This window comes from Oryctolagus cuniculus, chromosome 15 (assembly GCF_964237555.1).
Source record: "Oryctolagus cuniculus chromosome 15, mOryCun1.1, whole genome shotgun sequence".
Taxonomy (NCBI): Eukaryota; Metazoa; Chordata; class Mammalia; order Lagomorpha; family Leporidae; genus Oryctolagus; species Oryctolagus cuniculus.
Window position 1 is genome coordinate 35,525,259 of NC_091446.1, and position 19,814 is coordinate 35,545,072.

A 19,814-nucleotide genomic window follows, 5' to 3' on the forward strand; every position below is an offset into this window, starting at 1 on the left:
GTTTCTGTCACTCTGTCTTTTGAGTAAATCAAATAAATCTTGAAGAAGAAGAAAAAGAAGGAGAAGGGAAGAAGAGGAGGAAAAAGTCGAAAAGGACAAGGGAGTAGAGGGGGTGAGAGGGAGGAGGAGCACAGAGGACAAGGAGAAGAAGAAGAGGAAGAACAAGCAGCAGCAGCAGCACCAGAGGCAGGGCCAGGACATTGCATGCAGCACATCAAGGAGGAGCAGTTTCTTCCATCCTGTAACATTCTGGGCCACACAGCAGGGTTTCTCAGAATCTAAAAGAATTCTGATGCCACCAGTTGGCCACTGAATGCTTACTTCTTTCTTTCATTCACCTAGACCACTCAGAACCCATAGTGATACCAGTTTTTATTGATTCTGCAGAGAAGTTCAATTTCCATAGGTATTCTGAAAAAAGAAACCACATGTATAATACAATAGATGATTTCTTGAATGAAATTTCTATCAGAAGCTCTTAACTACCACTGATGTTCAGGCAAATGGCTGAAAATCAAAGAAGATCCTCTGTACTCCCGATTTTTGTCACCTAGTTATCTTGATTCTATCTCCAAGGACCTAATATTTCTCTGCTGAACTCCTGAAATTGGTAGAAGAAGCATCAAAGCTTACAGAGAGCATTTTGATATGTAATCATCTGTTTTAAGGTTGTGCATCCAAGAATAGATTTTATTTTAAAAAGAGTCAATCTGTTTACCCTTTGCATGCCACAGGAGGAGCATAATGAATTCTTACCTTAGTTAGGGATTTGCTGATGTCCTTAACATCTATCTGAAGAATATTTCCAATGATGGGGAAAGGAGTGGGCCCAGGAGGGAGCTTCCCCCTCCCAGAATTCTGCTTCCAGAGTGAAAGGAGAAGTAAACAGCAGAGCCCCAACACCAGGACCACAACTGGATCCATTCTCTTCTTCCTGGGATCCTGTGAGCTGGGAAGCACAGGCTTTATACCACTCTTGCTAATATGCTTCTTGGACGTGTCAAACAACGATGAACTTTTCTTTTTTGACAGGGAGAGTGGACAGTGAGAGAGAGAGACAGAGACAGAAAGGTCTTCCTTTTTTTTGCCGTTGGTTTACCCTCCAATGGCCGCCTCGGCCCCAGCGCTGTGGCCGGCGCACCACGCTGATCGGAAGGCAGGAGCCAGGTGCTTCTCCTGGTCTCCCATAGGGTACAGGGGCCAAACACTTGGGCCATCCTCCACTGCACTCCTGGGCCATAGCAGAGAGCTGGCCTGGAAGGGGGGCAACCAGGACAGAATCTGGCGCCCCGACCGGGACTATAACCCGGTGTGCCGGCGCCGCTAGGTGGAGGATTAGCCTAGTGAGCCACAGTGCCTGCCGCAAGGATGCACTTTATCCTCTCTTCTTAGTGGACTTTGCCTCCTTTACAGAGAAGAAAAAAAGTTTAGTCCCATCACTTTGTTACCTATGCCCACTCGGGAAATTGTAATTTCATTATACTGGGTTGTGCCCATGTATTTGTAATTGAAAAAAAAAAGGGGGGGGGTGTTTTCCATGTGCAGTCGTGATAGAGAATTAATTATAATAAAACAAAATTATGCCAAATTCTGTCTTTTTTAAGACTAAATGAAATCACAATATGCTATTCCTTGTATATCAATGTATTTTATATGCATATAAAATATATATGGAAGTGTGTCTTAGAAGTATGCCAAAACTTAAACACTTTGTACTCAATGATGGCAGCTATTCAAATATTTTATATACTCTACTAGTATTATAGGTAACTAAACATTAGAAAGTAACCATAAACCATACATATTGAACAAACAAAAAGGAACAAGTCACTAGCTATATCAATTGGCATGATTTACCATTAAATTTTAAAAGGAAAACTCGAGAAAGCAGAGAATATTAATTTATGTTTTTCAAATGAATAGAGATTCATAGACAACAGAGGATTTGGCCAGGGTCACAGAGCTTACAAGTCACAGAAGGGAATTTGAGATTTTGTGTTCAATTTGCTTTGGAGAGTTGTTTTAAATAAATTTAATATAGCTTTTAAAACTTTATTTTTCTTTATTGGAAGGCAGAAAGAGAAAGAGAGGGAGATAGAGTAGACAGGGTTAGAGATCCATATCCTGTATCTTTGTTCACTCCCCCAAATTCCCACAACAGCAAAGGCTGAGACAGGTCAAATCAGAAACCCAGAAGTCAATCCAGGTTTACCACATGGGTGAAAGGGGCCCAAGAGCTGAGAAATCATCTGTTGACTCCAGGTATAGCACTAGCATAAACCAGGTCAAAAAGTGAAACCAGAAACCAAACCCAAGTTTCTGACATTGAATGCCTGTGTCAAAAGCAGCAGCTGAATGAATATGCCACATTGTCTATTCTGGGGGTTCTATGAGATCTTCTGATTCCCATCTTGTGTACTATGTCCTACACATAGGCAGCCTCCAGAGTAACTTCAACAAACAAAGGAAACCTAAAATATTAGTTACTCTCAACAAACAACACACTATGTTCATAATGAAACAGACATTCCTCTTAATAGGAGCTCCTTTAATTGACTTCAAGAATAAAAAACCATATGTGCTCACATGAACAGAAAAAGAGAGGGTTCTTCCCGTTTATTCATCATAGAGGTAAAATTTAGTCAGTGTAACTAAGGAAAGAGAAAATCTCAGAGAATTTGAGGGAAACTCTTGGGAAACTAAGACTACCCTCACCTGACTTTTGGCTGTAGCCAAGCATGATTCTGTAGGTTTGGGACTGTCATAGTCTGAAATGAAAAGTAGATAATTCAGCAATTCAGGGAAATATTAGAAAGAATGTACTTACAGGTGCAATATAGGAGTAGAGGAAGGGAAATCATTTAATAGACCCACAGCTCAAAGAACCACAATGTGTTGACCTGAACAGGAGGTGACACTGCTCACAAGAAGGTAAACCTCACTGAAAGAAAAATGTTACTAGATCACCAGTGACTATGGTTATACAAAGGCATGTTTTACCAGTATCATCAGATGTTTCTGTAAATTGGATGGTGCTATTATTTCTTTTTCTTTTTTTGACAGGCAGAGTTAGACAGTGAGAGAGAGAGACAGAGAGAAAGGTCTTCCTTCCGTTGGTTCACCCCCAAAATGGCAGCTACAGCCGGTGCGCTACACAGATCTGAAGCCAGGAGCCAGGTGCTTCCTCCTGGTCTCCCATGCAGGTGCAGGGCCCAAGTACTTGGGCCATCCTCCATTGCCTTCCCTGGCCACAGCAGGGAGTTGGACTGAAAGAGGAGCAACCGGGACAGAATCCAGCACCCCACCAGGGCTAGAACTCGGGGTGCCAGTGCCACAGGTAGAGGACTAGCCTAGTGAGCCACGGTGCCAGCCCAGTGCTATTATTTCGAAACTGTATTTGTAAAAATTAAGTTTTGTCAAAAACAACTTAGAGAATGATTTATTGGCCATGAATAGAGAGATTCTGACAATTAACAAAGAGTTTCACACCCTACACATTATTTGGATTCTATTAACTTTGCCTAAGGTAAAATCATTCAATTTGAAGGATGAGGAAACTTAGCCTGGGAGATTCAGTCCCAAGATCAAAGACACACAAACTGCTGATGTTAGACTTCTGAACTGATTCCATGTGTTCCATGTGTTGCTCTGTTCTTCGAAAAAGGCCTTCAGTTTGCCTGGATTCACTAACATTTTCAGAGTGTGCTTTGATTCACTATTGCGTGATAATAAATTTCCTGGGTAATCTTTTTTGAAAAGTAGAGAGATGGACTGGGAAAGAAAAATGAGACAGAGAGACCTCCCATCTGTGGGTTACTCCTCTAATGCCATAGTTCTGGTGCTTTGTCAGACTAAAACTGATAGCCCGGAACTCAGTGCAAGTCAACCACATAGGTAGCATGGCTCCAGGAACATGAGTCATTGCCTTCTGCCTCTCAAGGTGTGCATTATAAGGACGTTGAAATGGAGAGCAGCACTGAGACTGAAACTCGGGCCCTGCTAGGGATGTCAGGAGCCCCAAGTGGCACATTAAGTGCTACACAAAACACTAGTCCCACGATCATATATAATCCAAAGATAAAAGTGATCTCTGAGATCAACTATACCAAATTTATTTTGATGTTCAGAAATGAACAATTCTTACCTCAGTGATATATAGTGTCACAAATACATCAGTAAAAGAGATTGTCTTAGAATCCCAGTTTTCTACTGCCGGTGCTGTGACTTAGCTGGTGAAGCCGCCACCTGCAGTGTGGCATCGCATATTGGCTAATTCAAGTCCCAGCTGCTCCATTCTGCGAGTTTGCTGTGTGGTTTGCTTCCCATGTTGGAGTATTCACTCCTTTTTAATTCTATCTTTATTACCAAAAACTTAATCCAATCTATATGATCAGTTTAACACTTAATCCTATCCAAATACTCACTTTAATACTAAAAATGCTACTTTTACCACTAAGCTTAAAGGGATTTGGGATCCCATGGTAAGATTTTAAACTGTACCCTTACATGTAAATTTGTACTAATGTATGCAGAACTATACAGTTTTACAGTTGCTAACTTTATGCATTTCACAGTTACAACAATGAATTCTTCCCACCATGCTGAACTTCTGACCCACATTCCCACCGCTCTTCCTTCTCTTTTTTAATTCAAACTCTTATTTTTACTAAGATCTATTTTTCAATTATATACATATGACTATATTCTATGTTGAAAAAAGAGTTAAACAATATAGTATGATGGAAAAAAAAAACTGCTCCTCAATGCTCAAGACAAGGCTGTTTAAAGTCATTGCGTCTCTTGGCAGTTTTTTAATACAAGGAATACAAATTTCATGCGTTTCATAAACAAAAGTTTAGGAACATAGTGATTGTTCCACACTACCGTCCTTCCCCCCACAATTCGTATTTTAATATCGCAACCTCCAGTGTTCTTCAGTTGCAGATTTCCTAGTACCCTAGCAGGTGATCAGCACTGTCTCCTTGCAGTCCACCTTCCACTGCACAGCTAGCTTTTTGCTCAGGATACATGCTCCACAGCACCCAAGGTCCTGAGGCTGCTTCTCCAGTCCATTTGCTTCCACCTCAAATAGACTCATGGCTAAGCATGGGGAACACAATGTGGCTTGCGCCAAACAGTACACAGGAGTGTGTCTGGCCAAGGTTTCTAAATATTTGTCATAGCAATGGGCTAAAGCACCTGGAAGAGGTGAATTTGAGAAACTGTGGATTACCAAGAATCAAGGGAAGACTGTGGTGTCCTTTACTTTGAATGAAGATCAAGATCATCTGTGTGTCTGGCAAACTGCTGGATGGTAAACAGTATTTACCGAGAGCTCCTTGGAGAGGCTGTCTCTGGAAGGAGCTGGAATAAAGAGCTGAGTGCCAACATGTGGCCAGTGAGAATTACATGAGATTGAAGAGATGGCAAACAGAGGAATCTCCCAAAGCAGTAAGACCATCCCAACAACTGCGTATACTTGTAACAACCAATTACAAACCTGTTGCTAGTCATCAATACAACATTGACTATGAAAGGAGAAACAAGATGGAAAACGAGACCGAGCTGATGACAGCAAGTTTTAGCCAGGCTGTTTTCAGCCTTTGAGAAGCACTAGTATTCCAACCTGAGGGACCTGGTGGACATCACAAAACAGCCTGTGGGCTACCTGAAGGAAACCTTGAGAGTAGTTGGTATTCAGAATGTAAAAGAGATCCACAAAAATATGTGGGAGCTGAGGCTAGAATATGGACACTAAAGGGAGAAGAAAGGAAAGATTAAGCCAGTGCCTGGGGAGCTGGCTGGTGGAACCCCTGCAGGGTGACACTGAACCTCAGCCTTGATTCTGAACACTTGAGCACCTGTATCTGTAGCAGTCACATGGCTGGTACTTTTGTTTCACTTGGACGATTTTTTTAAACCTGTAATTCTTACAAAGTTTCATAAATGTTTTTTGAGGAGAAAGAAATTTTTTTTATGGACTTGTATCAAACCAGATTATCCATGAATAGGATAGGATTAGGGGATTAAAAGGGTTTTTCTTTATGATTACCTTCTAAATGTAATATGAGGAATTTGTTTCCTAGATTAAGACTTTGTCTTGCTCTGTCTCTTGAGGAGCAGATGTAATGTGGATTCAAAGAGAGGAATGTCAGCTACAGAAACTGTTAAGAATGAAAAGCCAAAGTTCCGTATTCAGAAAATTGCTGGAGAACCATCTGTTTAAAAAAAATGGAGGGAGAAGGTTCCCTGTTTCATGTCCAAACACACATTAATAAAAGGAGAGCATATAGGTTTATAGTGAAATGTCAGTTTTCATTCTGAGTTCATTGTACTCAATTATATTGATATGAGAAATGGAGAAAAACTTGCTCACTTAGGACTTCTTGGAGCCAGCCTTGTGACAGAACAGGCAAAGCTGCCTCCTGCAATGCAGACTTCCCATACTGGTGCCTATTCAAGGCCTGGCTGCTCTACTTCCAGTACAACTGCCTGCTTATGGCCTGAGGAAAGCACCCAAAATGGACCAAGTGCTTGGCCCATGCTACCCACATAAGAGACCGGGAAGACACTCTTAGCTCCTGGCTTCTGCCTGGCCCAGAGCTGGCCAACACAGCCATCTAGGGAGTGAACCAGCTGATGGGAAGATGGATCTTTCCTTCTCTATAGATTTGACTTTAAAATAAATAAATAAAAATAAATAGAAAGAAACAAAATCATAACCTCCAAGGAGATGATATTAGAAGATGGATTATTTGATAAAATTTTAGGTCATGAGCTTGGTGCCCCCATAATTGAGATTTCTGCCTTCTATAAGAGACCCCAGAGAACCCCTTCATCCCGTCGGACACATGGAGACACAGCTAGAAGATGCCATCTACACACCAGGAAGATCACACCAGATAACAAATGTGCTGGAATCTTAATCTTAGACTTCCCAGCTTCCAGATGTATGAGAAGTAAATTTCTGTTCTGTATAAGCCACCAAGTCTATGACATTTTTTACATCAGTCTGAACAGACTGAGACTCAATTCCGTAAGAGTGAAGTTAAAGAAATTCTCGTGCTGAAAAATGGTCTATCATTTCTAAAGGATTCCATCTAAATTCAAATTTACTGTTTGACAGAAAATCTATATGTTTAGTGGGAAGATAAGTGGGCTGATCTGATAAATAAAATTAACGAAAAGTCAAGTTAAAGATGATGTCTACTGCTCATATTATCCATATTCATATTCATCTGTTTTATCTGTGCAAGATCAGGAGAACCACATCCTTACAGAAGAAATAGTGAAATGGCAAAAGTGTCTCTTTAAGCTTGCTTGGAATCACAGACTTCTCTCTGAAACCCTCTACCCTTAATTCCAAAACCCTAAGCCTGTGGTAAACTCCTCTGACTTCCTACTCTCCTGAACACCTTTAGCGATCAGGGGCAGTGCCAGACCTGGAGGCTCAACAGTGATCCAGATATCAGGACAGTTGACTCCAGAAGCTGAACCATCCTAGGGAGAGCTGTGGCCTCTGGACGGCTCTCTTTAAACCAGGAACCGAGAGCCTCAAGACTGCAGAAGCCCTAAGAGAGTACAACTCTGGGAAGAAGATTGGTGGAGACAAGGCACATTCATAATGAAGAGCTCTTCCTCTTTGCCAGCCCTGGAATACTGTATCTGATGGTGGGTATGAGAAGTTGCTGACTGTATCTGAGGAAGGGCCACCTTCTGGATGTGATGGTCATGAGTTCCAAGAATGTGAGTCTTCCTGTGGGGTTTGCCTCCATCTGACCTGAGCAAGGCTGTGTGATGCCTCACCATAGGGAAGCTGGACCTGACATTAGAGGGGTTTGGAGAGCCTCCAGCCTATGCGATATTTCCTAATTCTAATAATAGGATATGAAACTGTGCTCACAACAAGCCCCTATGTGCACCCACTTGACAATGTGTCAGTGAACATTTGTGAAGAGAAAGGAAAATAGGTGGGTGAGTGAAGGAGGGGGAAAGCAAAGATGAGGCATTAAAACCAGGTATCAGGGCCAGCGCTGTGGTGAAGTAGGTAAACTTGCCTCCTGCAGTGCCTGCATCCCATATGTGTGCCAGTTCAAGTCCTGCTAGCTCAACTTTGATCCAGCTCTCTGCTATTGCCTTGGAAAGCAATAGAAGATGGCCCAAGTCCTCGGGAAGACCCAGAACAAACTGCTGCCTCCAGGCTTTGGATTGCCACATCTCTGGCTATTGCAGCTATCTGGGAAGTGAACCAGAAGTTGGAAGACCTGGGGAGTGAACCAATGAATGGATGAACTCTCTCTCTTTCTTTCTTTCTCTGCCTCATCCTCTCTGCAACTCTGCCTTTCAAACAAATATACAGATCTTAAAAAAATTGGATAGATTCCAAACGAGGGCAATGGAACAAATTACAATAAAGATTAAGTTACAGAAAACATGTAAGTCCAAAAGCAGGGTAAAGGTAAACACTTCATGTTTGATGAAGGAAGGTACAAATGGAAGAGAGATTACAAGACTTAATGAAACATTCTGGTTTGGTCTCATTGAGAAGTTGATTTTGTCAGTATACAAGATTGCCTTCTTGCTACACCTTTGCCAATACATGAATTACCACATTTTCATTTTCCTGTCAAGATTTAAAAGGTACTTAATAGTTTTAATTTGCAATATTTATTTTAAATAAATTTTCATGGTTAATAACAACAATCTCCATTTCTTCTTCTATGTCCTTAAGAACCATTTCCTGTATTTCTACTATTGTGGGGGTTTTCATGGAATATTGTTAAATAAAAAATGAAGTTTGGGGCTGCTGCTGTGGAGCAGTGGGTTAATGCCCAGGCCTGAAGCTCCGGAATCCAATATGGGCGCCAGTTTGAGACCCGGCTACTCCACTTCTGATCCAGCTCTCTGCTATATCCTGGGAAAGCAGTAGAGTACAGCCCACGTCCTTGAGCCCCTGCACCCGTGTGAGAGACTCGGAAGAAGCTCCTGGCTCCTGGCTTCGTATTGGTGTAGCTCCAGCCATTGTGGCCATTTGGGAAGTGAATCATCGGATGGAAGACCTCTCTCTTTCTCTCTGTGTAACTCTGACTTGACTTTTAAATAAATAAATAAGTCTTAAAAAAAGAAGCTTTAGAGTGCACATGTAGTTAGAGTCCGATGTTATAAAAACATGTAATGCTATATGTATTTGTTTATATGTACTGTATATTCTCTGACAATACATAAATACACATTCCTATTTGCACAGAAACATGTAAATCTTTATAATAGTTTATTAACTGGGGCACAGTAGGTTCAGCCCCTGTTTTCAACACCAACATGCCATATTGAAATGGCAGTTCAAGCGTTGACTGCTCCTCATCCATCCATCTCCCTGTTAATGCAACTGGGAAGGCAAGAGAAGATGGACCAGGTACATGGATCCCTGCAATCCACATGGGTAACCAGGGTATAATTCTGGATGCCTGGATTTATCCTAGCTGTTGCAGACAGCTTTTGCTGACGTAAATATTGCAGTCATTTGTGGAGGGAACCAGAGGATGGAAGATTTCTGTCTCTCCCTCTCTATATGTCATTCCACATTTCAAATAAATAAATAAATCTTTAAAAATAAGTATTAACTTAAATTTGCATGACAATACATCACTCTGGGATATGAGCTCAGAAACGGGCATGAATGATGTCAATTTTAATTTCAGATACAGAAGAAAGGAAACCCATGGTTAAAATACAAGGAGTATTTGATTTTCAGTTACCTTTGGTTTAGAGAGGAAATGAGGCTGATTGATTCAAGGACATAGCCCAAAATTGCCTTCAAAATTATGTTAAGTGTGAAACAGCATGAAGGAATGTAGAAAAATGATAACATAGGCTTTCTATGGATTTTGATCATGTCCTGGAAAGAAAGCACTGAGAACATAAGATTAGAAATAGAACAATGCACATGTATACCTGCCTCTAAATTGAAAACAGGGAGTAAAATGATATTCCAAATTTTTCTTCTATGTTCACAGTAGCCACAAGAAGGAATATGGGACTGTGAAATATAATGATCATCTTCCCTTGAGCTGATCCTCTCAACTTTCCCTACAGGTTAGAACCGTTCTTAACAGAGTTTCTTTTAGGGCCCAGCATAATGGCATAGCAGGTAAAGCCAGGAAAAACAGTGGAAGATGGCCCCAGTGCTTGGATTCCTGATACCCATATAGCAGACTTGGATGAAGCTCCTGACTTTTCTGGTTAAGCCCTAGCCATTACAGCTTTTTGTAAATTAACCAGTTAGTGGAAGAACGATATCTCTCTCTCTCTCTCTGTCTCTCTCTCTCTCTCCCTCTCTCTTCTTTCCCTCCCGCTCCTTCTGCCTCTCCACTCCTGTTCACTCTTTCCCCCATCTCTATAACTCTGACTTTCAAATAAATAAATAAATCTTTAAAAGATTTGTGTCTCTCTTCTGAAACCACAACTCCAATAACTCTAGGTGAGACTCAGACAAGACAGCTTTCTTCCATCTTCCTTTTCATCCTTCTCTCTGCTTGCATTATGAAGACTGGTGGGAACTATTGGGACTCTATTTTCTTTTATTTCTTATCTGCTTGATGCACGAATGAAGAGAATACAGAGAACTGACACTAGGATTGTTATTTTATTTTTATTTAGAAATAAATAAAAATAAACTGAATAAATAAATAAAAATAGACTGAACTCAGCTGTCCTTCACCTAATGACTGGATAAGAAACTGATTATATACACACTGTGGAATACACATCAAAAAAAAAATCCTGTCTTTTGCAGCTAGAAACCTTATGCTTTGTGAAATATGCCAGTTCAAAAATGTAAATATCATATGTTTTCCCTGATATGCATTGACAGAGTACAAAATAAGGTAATGTATGTGAACAAAATTCACATTTAACATTTGATTATGATTAATGTCCTTATCAATACTCTTGAGAAAGAGCGGTTTTTCTACTTACTACTGGTTGAATTCTTTATTTATTTGAGGGTTATACTTGTGAACAGAATACAGACTGAAGAGATATCATTGTATAAACTAAAAGAAAAAATAAGGAAGGAGGAGGGCGGAGGGAGTGTGGGAGGGATGGAGTATAGGGTGGGTAGTATCATTATACTCTTAATCTGTACATATGGAACACATGAAATTTGCTCACCCTATATGAAGAAAAAATTTGAATTAAAAGAGTTATCTTCTATGAAGTTCCATGGAAATGAATTTTACACCTGCTGAGAAAAGCATGAAGTAGTCACTCTTCTTAAAGTTGCCACTCTCATCCAGAAAGTGTCCAGGGTCAAATACCTTTGGGTTAGGAAATGCTTTTTCATCATGTAGCACAGATGTCAGTGTTGTTATGATGTCCGTGCCCTGGATAAAACAGAAACAGATAATCCAAGTATAAAGAAGTCACTGAGCTGTTAAAAAAAACAGTGGAAATCACTTAGGACAATGTTTGATCAACAGAGGAGGAAGCCCAAGTCCCAGGAAGAGCAGTGACATCCCTGGCCACACAGACCAAGTAATGTGATTTTGCTAAAATGCCCTGTAGCAGCATCTTCCATGTGAGCATGTGGGTTCAGTAGCAAGTATGAAACCCGTGACCATTTATCACTGTGGCACAGTTTGTTTGTGCTCATGTTAAAATTGAGATGAGATTTTTATTATAGTTTAATCCTAACTCAGAATCTGCCCCTACCTCACCACTGTGGTTCAGGGAATACACCAAGCACTTATGTGCTTTCTTGTAAGTCATATAAACTATTATTGTATCAATAAATTCTACGTATGAATGCTATTGTCGTTGTATAGTGAAAATCCTCATTATTGGAACAAACACACTAAAGTATTGATGTAAAAATAAATATATCGTTATAAAAGCAGATATATACACACTTCCTATCTACAAATATATATGAAGGTACAAGGGTCTTTGAAATATTACTGGAAGTGTATATTATATTTTGCTTTCATTTTCCACAAACTTATTGAACCATACTTATATATACACATGTATTACAACTTGTAAAATAAAAATGGAGATGAAAAATATAATTTCGACAAATATACTCAAACAACTGGACATTTATAAAGTAAAAAATGAAGCATGATCAGTACAGCGTAAATTAGAATCAATATGAAATAAGCCATTGGTCTAAACACAAGAGCTAAAACAATAAAACTTCTAATGACAGGTAAGTGTAAATTTGACACCTTATCAGGTAAACTTTTTTCAGCTAGGACACAAATCCCAAATAGACCACATATTATTGCAGATAGTTTTACTGGACAGTAATGTCATCACCAAATAACATTCACAAGTCCAGCCTCTCACCTGTTTTTCTACAGGAGGAAGGGAGCTAAAAATGCTTAAGCTGAAAAAATACAAAAGAATATTTTTGATGCATGAAAATTACATGAAACATAAATTTCAATTTCAATAAAAACTGGAACAAGAAACCTCATTCATTTACACTTTGTCTATGACTGTTTCCATTCTTTAAGGGCAGAAAGAGAAAGCCATGGCCTGGAAAGTTGAACATATTTGCTTTTTGGCCAATTACAAAAAATTTGCTAATTCCAATCTAAGATGATTACCTCCAGTAAGATCAATGGCCCTAGACTGTGGTGGAAGAAATCACTCAACAGATTTGTGAGAGAGTAGACTCATCCATGCAGTGTGCAGATTTCTACACAACACTGCCCTGTGCAGAGGGAGTGAGTGGCTCACACCCTTGGAGCACCACACTCTCTAAAGACATCAAGCACAGGGTGAACCTGAGAGATGAGTATAAAACAGCAAGTACAGCAATCCCCTCCAGCAGGTCCCCAAACCTGATGCAACAGAGGGACGAGGGACGGAGGGTAGAAGAACATACCATTATGTTCTTGGAATTGCATCTATACAACAGATTGACTCTGTTCATAACTAAAATTAAAATTTAAAAATTTTAGAGATTAGAACCATGTTAGAGAACATTTCTCAGATAATTTTATGAGGCCACCATTGTCTTGATATCAAAAATCTGAAAAGAATTCTAAAGGAGGAAAAATTGCAACACAAAAACTCAAGAATAAAAATACTGAAGCCTTAAACAATATGTAGTCATGCAAATGTAACTATGTGTATTTACTCATAATACTTAAATTTAGGGGGAGGGTGGAATACAGTGAATATACATAGGCCTAATTGCCTGATTCCTACAGCCATGTGGGAAACCAGAGGAAGTTCCTTGGTACAGGCTTCAGCCTGGACAGCCCTGGATTTGTTGCCATTTGTGAAGTAAGCCAACAGATTAAGATTCTCTCTCTCTCTAACTCTGCCTTCAAGTAAGTAAATATTAAAATAAAGAAAATATTTTATATTTTAATATGCAGTGTTAAAAAAAGGTAAAAGCTTTTTAACAATTTCTAACAAATTTCTAACAAATTAATAATGTTAATTATCCAGCAACAACAAAAAATTTGTAAACCATTGTACTAAAAACAAAACATTACTGAGGAAATAACAAAGAGCCTAATCAAAGGGTATCAAAATACATTCACAAATGCAGATTCAACCTGTCAAGATGTCAACCTCTACTGAATTTCTATAGAGATTTAATGTCATACTGATAAAACTTGAAAAACAGGGAAATTGACAAACTGACACCTTTAGCATTCATTTGGAAATGAACCAAAACAATTGGCAGACACCCACTGCCACACACCAAGATCTGAGGGAAGCAGCACTGAGTGATCAAGATGCCACACATAGGGACTTTCCCCTACTTTCACAGGATGTGGGCGGGGCTGGAACCACACTGTGGGTGAGAAGCTTAAGAGCACTGAGGTTTAATGTAAAGGAAACAAGATTATCTTGCATGGGGCAGGTTATTGGGGAGCAGGTGAATGTATCTCTGGATCTCATGTATCACAGCATCCGTGTAGGGCATGCGGCTCCTGTCCTGCATGCAGGGGCTCCGGTGTCTGCCAATCACATGCTCGATCTCCTCCTGGACTTTAGCTGAGAAGGCACAAGTAAGAAATAATGGAGAAAATGAGAAAATTGGCAATTTAGGGTTTTTTGAACCTTAATGAAGGTATCTCAACAGAATTATAAGCTACAAGCCCAGAAAGAAATGTAAGTTACCACAAAAAGATACAAACTACCAGTATGATATATTGGTACATATAGGCCATATAAATGCACAGATGAAACTACCATAAATACAAGTAATAAAATGCTCACCCCCCCAAAAAAAAATCAAAATATAATTAAATCAAGAAAACACTGTCCTTGCAGAAAGGAATACAAGAATGAAATCTAGCTTTTAAAAGGCATAGGGCTTAAGTTATGTTAAAACAGATGTTTGTGTGGATGTGGGTGTGGGTGTGTTGATACATGTTATTTTTATCTTTTGTGAGTCTGTATATGTATTTACAGGTTTTGGAATGTGTGTTCATTTGCAATGGTACTCTTATCATCTTCCTACTCCCCAAATTTAGCCCTTTTGAGCATACCTGTAATTTATAATCATGTTTCTTAAAAACATCTATTTCTTTATTACCGACTTTTACATTTATTTATTTCCTCGTAAGACAGATGGGAATTTTCATCTCCATCTTTCTCCCATATACACACATGCTCACAATGACAGGCGTACAGCAGTCACTCCATTTAGCAGGATATATTTAGATCACACATTTTGATCATATCAGCATTCATTTTTCAGCATTCTGAGCACATATATATATATATAGTTTCCTAGAGAGACAATTCTTCGTCTTTAATTTTTATTACTTTCTTTGACATTATTAACTTTGTCATCATTTTTCCATTCACAATTTTCTATCTCCTGGATAGAAATATTTCCCAATGCTCAGATAGATGTTTCAAACACCTGGTGATAATTCTCTGGTTATTGTGAAACTTCAGGTTATTAGTCACTTCATTATTGTTCTTCATGTCTCTGCTCATGTCTGCCTATCCATTTGGTCTACTCAGAAGTGAATATGTCCAGTGCCTGGTACCAGAATCCCCGACACTCTATCCTCCTGTGGGAGCTTTCAGTTCCTAGAGCCCACAACTTCTCACTTGGTTTCTGACATTTGGATGGAGAACCACATTCTGTATTTTTCTGAGAAAATGGGATAAGTAAGTTTTTTGCAAACATGAAGGTTTAAAGATACCCTTTTGCTATTAATGAGATAATAGTTACTCTTGAGAATTCTGATGCTATTCTAGGTCCTAAATCTTTTAATATGATCTTGCCCATCTCTCTGAAATGGATGGTGATTTTCTCTTTTATTCTTCTGTTCTGAAACTCCATGGCCTTGTGTCTTGTGCAGATGTTTTTATTTCATTTACTTTGCTGAACACTTGGAAATAATATTTTATCAAGAAGGCAAAATATGGAGGTCTCCATTAGAGCCATTTGCTCTCTGGAGGATTCATGTGGCAGCTGAATTTCAGGAGACAAGATGGAGAGAAGAGCCAAGGTCTTGGAACTCCAAGAGAGCCACACTTTTCTTTGCAGCCTTCACCTCACACCTCTGTGCCTGAATAAAGGGCTTCTGAGGCTTGATGTGCCCAGAAATTGAACTCCCTTTTCCTGAGGGGAAATTCACTTAGCTGAGAAGAGGAGTTCTGGGGGGAACTGGGACCCAGGGACCGGGATAACCCCGTGTCTCAGCCTCTTGTTCTACCCTCATTGACACTTGGGATTTCCAAATCCTGACCCTTGGGGGTGCAGGGACACAGACTAGCTTCTCTTCCTTGATGACCCTTCCTCTGCCACACTTGGGTTACAGCCTCTCCCCCTCTGCAAGCCAATGATCATCTCTGCACTGCTCTGGGAGTTTCCGGCATTTACTGGAGAGTTATGAGCTGGTTCCTGTACTCACCTCCTTCTACTTCTAAAGCATTATTTCACATTTGTAAGTGTGCAGTTGTTTTTTAAGTGGGAGTTTGTGCAAGGGAAAAAGTGTGTTATCTTACCTCCTACAAAACTAAATTTAATTCAGAAAACATTCTAAATGAATTTGTCAAAACATATAAAATTATTTACATCACCTCTCCTAATATTGTTTTATTCAAGACCGGCTTTAGGGCAATAGACTTCTGTTGTAATAACATTACTTTGGGTGCATCTTCTGACTGAAAGGAACACCTGACTTATGCATCTATACTTTTGAATACCTCCCAGACTGGAATTACTTAAGGAAGCCTCACTGAATTTCAAGTTGGTTTTCAGTAAGAAAAGCTTCCTTGTCCTTTTCTCTGTATTAGAGCACTGAATTGTCAGAATGAGGAAAGGTAGCAGCAAGACTATAGCTATTGCTCAATGGGGTCTTTTTGTTATGAAAAGAAAATGCAATGCTGTGCCTCCCACACATCACTCCCATGAGATCCAGCACAGCCCCCAAACATCACTGCTCTTCCTCCTGCCAGGCTGTCTTCACTGCTCTAAGATCTCCTCCTGCATTGTACAACGTTGGCCTGTTTTATTCTGATCACTACACTGCACAGAGTACAGTTGTTGGCACAGAAGTTTTTAAACAGTGAGACTCCTCTAGCACAAACAAGGCAGAGGACAGTAGCCAAGGCTCCCAATCTTTTCTCCTGAATGCAGTTTGCTGCTCACTGAGTCCTACCTGTGACCTCCTGTGCTTCATCAGGAGCAGGAGGGAGTATCTCAGCGTTGTGCTCCTTGTCTCAGTCCCAGTTCCAAACAAATCAGACACAGTGGTTACCAAGCTTTCAAGAGTGAACTCCAAATTGTTTTCCTAGGAGTGATTTGATGCAATTTGACAAATTACTTGCCAGCATATATTATTACACTAAATCCAAAATAACACATTTATTTTAAAAGATAGCTAACAGGGAACACTGAAAGTGCAATATTAGGAAAAACTCTGCAGGATGTGTGGACATTATTGATAAGGTGCCCCCAAACTTCAGACTTTACTATTACTTCTCCTCTGCCTAAACATTCCATTATGAGACTCTTGAGTGAGGTATGTCATGAATATTTCTTTTTCAAAAGAATATCAGAAGAAGCCTAGTGATACCACAGCCTCTATTTCCTTCTTTTTACTTGAAACATTGTTGCAAAATGGCATCATCTTGGAAGAGGAGGATTTAATCATGAAAATGAGGGTCTATGTGCTAAATATGGCAAGGAAAATGGAGGTCGCCCAAAGTAACGCTTAGCGATCTAATTATTGCTAGATTGGCTGAACATAAGTCACCTTGTATTCGACATAAATGAACCATTTGCTTAAGTCAATATTAACTACATTTTCTATGTATAAACAAAGGAGCTAAATATAAACAAAACATAAGTCTATTAGTAAGTCAAGATCATACCATGAAATGTATTACATGCCCAATAAAGAGTTCACAATGTGGTCTTCTGCCAAAACTTGACATGGAATCAATTATACATGCAGGTTCTTTAAGAAGTTAAAATTGTGCAAAGCTGGTAGGGCTGCAAAACCTAGATGACACTGGGTTCCTCAAGAAAAGATGAGGTCAGCACCACTGTGTCCAGAAGGGAGGCAACTGGCAAGAAGGACTGAGGACACGCGCAGGAATGAATTGGAGGTACGAGGTGAAGAGATGCTGCGGTCATGAAGACAGATCTGAGAGTTCACTGTGCCCACGGACGAAGGAGAGATCAGAAGTTGTGCTGATGCCAGAGCTAAGGGACTAATTACATGGAGTTCTCACACACTGTGAGTTAGGAGAGAGTAAGTCATTAAAAAGGACATGTGGGGCCTGGCTCTGTCATGTAGTGGGCTAACACTCTGCCTGTGATGCTGAGGTCCCATATGAGCACTGGCTTGAATGCTGGCTACTCTTGATCCAGCTCTCTGAGTGGCTCTGGTAATTCACTAGAAGACAGCCCATGTCTTTGGGTCCCTGCATCCGCATTGGAGACCTATAAGAAGCTCCTGTTTCCTGGCCTCAGATCAGCTCAACACCAACCATTGTAGCCATTTGGGGAGTGAGCCTGCAGATGGAAGACGTCTCTCTCTCTTCCTCTGCCTCTCTGTAACCCTGCCTTTCAAGTAAGTAAAATACATGAATCTAAAAAAAGAAGATAAGGGAAAGACAAATGAGTTTGGTTGAGGACTGAAAAAATTATGTGACAGAGAACTGACCATAAAGGGAAATTTTTAAATATTGATGACAAGAGATAATTTATATTTATAGTTTTCTAACCAGTCCCTAAATCAACATTTTTATCACTAAATCCCAGCACGTAAATCAGATGTTTTCATAACATCAAAATGACCTGAGTTATGTCAGTGTTATATAGTCATCACCCAGAAAATTAACTAAATCCTCTCAAAACATGAAGTTGCTACACACAGACACTCACATCGATTGGTAATCCCACCTTCAGAGAGTGTTGTAAGTTCATCCAGTTAGAATTTCTCTTGAATCAGTAAGACAAGCAGTGTGCTCACAAACCACCACTAACATTTCCTTCTTTATAAGTGGATTTGAGATTCACTGGGTACTAGCACATAACCTGTCATAATTAAGCTAGACTCTATGAAACAATAGTAAAGGGGTAGACTTTTCATATCATACAGCAGTGATACTGCTATGATGGCAATTCTGGAGCAATGCAACAAACATGCCAGATCAGGAAGTTCAGGAATCAGTCCCTGCAGGAAAAGGAAATCACTGACCTTGAAGGATCTGTCTGGGGCAAGTATTTCAGGACTCTGGATGCTCGTCAGACTGCTGCAGTCTTCAGGCTAGTGCTTGATGAAGAACTTCTCTGCTCTATTTTAGGGAACTTTGGCGTCTCATGTATAAATAGAGGCTAACATACGTTGTACCTCAGCTCTGTGGCAGGCAACTTTGGGGCCAGTGTCCTGTGCTGCTGTGTGGCTTTCTGGCCCCAGACTGGGCAACGGGAATATTTTCCTTTCAGAATAAGGAGTTGTGCCTTTTGGTTGCTGATGGGCTGGGCATTGTTTCAATCCCATTTGCTCCAACAACTTCTCCAGGGCACTAAGTGAGGAATTTAAAGAAGCAGAATGACTTTAGCATTTTTTATTCTTACTAGACCCAAGATTTTAATGAAATCTGTGTCACATCACTGACTGATAGCAGAGAAACAGAACAAGAGTCAAGTGATCAGAAGACAGGAACTATAACCATGCTAACGCAATTTATAAAAAATTCTAAATAAGCAGATAGCTGCAGGCTCTCTCAAGGATAAACGGCAATTTGTGCAAGGCAGAAAGTCTCATTTCCAGAATTGTCACGTTATGATATATTAAATGTCCAGTTCTCAACAAAAAACTACATGGTATACAAAGAAGCATTAAACATTGTCCATTAAAAATTTTAAAAATGATTTAAAGGAAGTCATTCCTGAGGAAGCCAAAACATCAGACATATGATAAAATCTTTAAGTTAAATTTCTAAAATGTTCAAAGAGCAGAAGGATATTATGTAAGAAGAATGAAATACAATTACAAAAATATGTGGTTAAAACTAGAGTATACCAATGAGAAAGAAAATACAGAACAAAAAACAAAGAATCTCAGAAATAAAAGTCATATTAAGGGATAAATATTCCTGTTAAGAGTAACTATATGGCCGGCACCGCGTCTCAATAGGCTAATCCTCCTCCTCCCGGTGCCGGCACACCGGGTTCTAGTCCTGGTCGGGGCACTGGATTCTGTCCCGGTTGCCCCTCTTCCAGGCCAGCTCTCTGCTCTGGCCCAGGAGTGCAGTGGAGGATGGCCCAAGTGTTTGGGCCCTGCACCCCATGGGAGACCAGGAGAAGCACCTGG

At 40.0% G+C, this 19,814-nt stretch overlaps 1 protein-coding gene and 1 pseudogene across 2 annotated transcripts in view; one reads left to right on the plus strand and one right to left on the minus strand.

Moving 5' to 3' along the window:
* The window catches only part of LOC100349948 (cytochrome P450 2C4-like), a 38,400-nt gene extending 19,392 nt beyond the window's left edge, over positions 1-19,008 (minus strand). For both annotated transcript variants that reach the window (XM_070057564.1, XM_070057565.1), the window contains exons 1-3: positions 18,696-19,008; positions 16,647-16,778; positions 757-14,016 (exon numbers count right to left, since the gene is read on the minus strand). In XM_070057564.1, the coding sequence (XP_069913665.1) occupies positions 757-924 (168 nt within the window). In that variant the 5' untranslated portion in view covers positions 925-14,016; positions 16,647-16,778; positions 18,696-19,008. The remainder of the gene's footprint in view (positions 1-756; positions 14,017-16,646; positions 16,779-18,695) is intronic.
* LOC127484272 (general transcription factor IIF subunit 2 pseudogene) lies at positions 5,097-5,824 on the plus strand (annotated as a pseudogene).
* Positions 19,009-19,814: the final 806 nt, after the last annotated feature.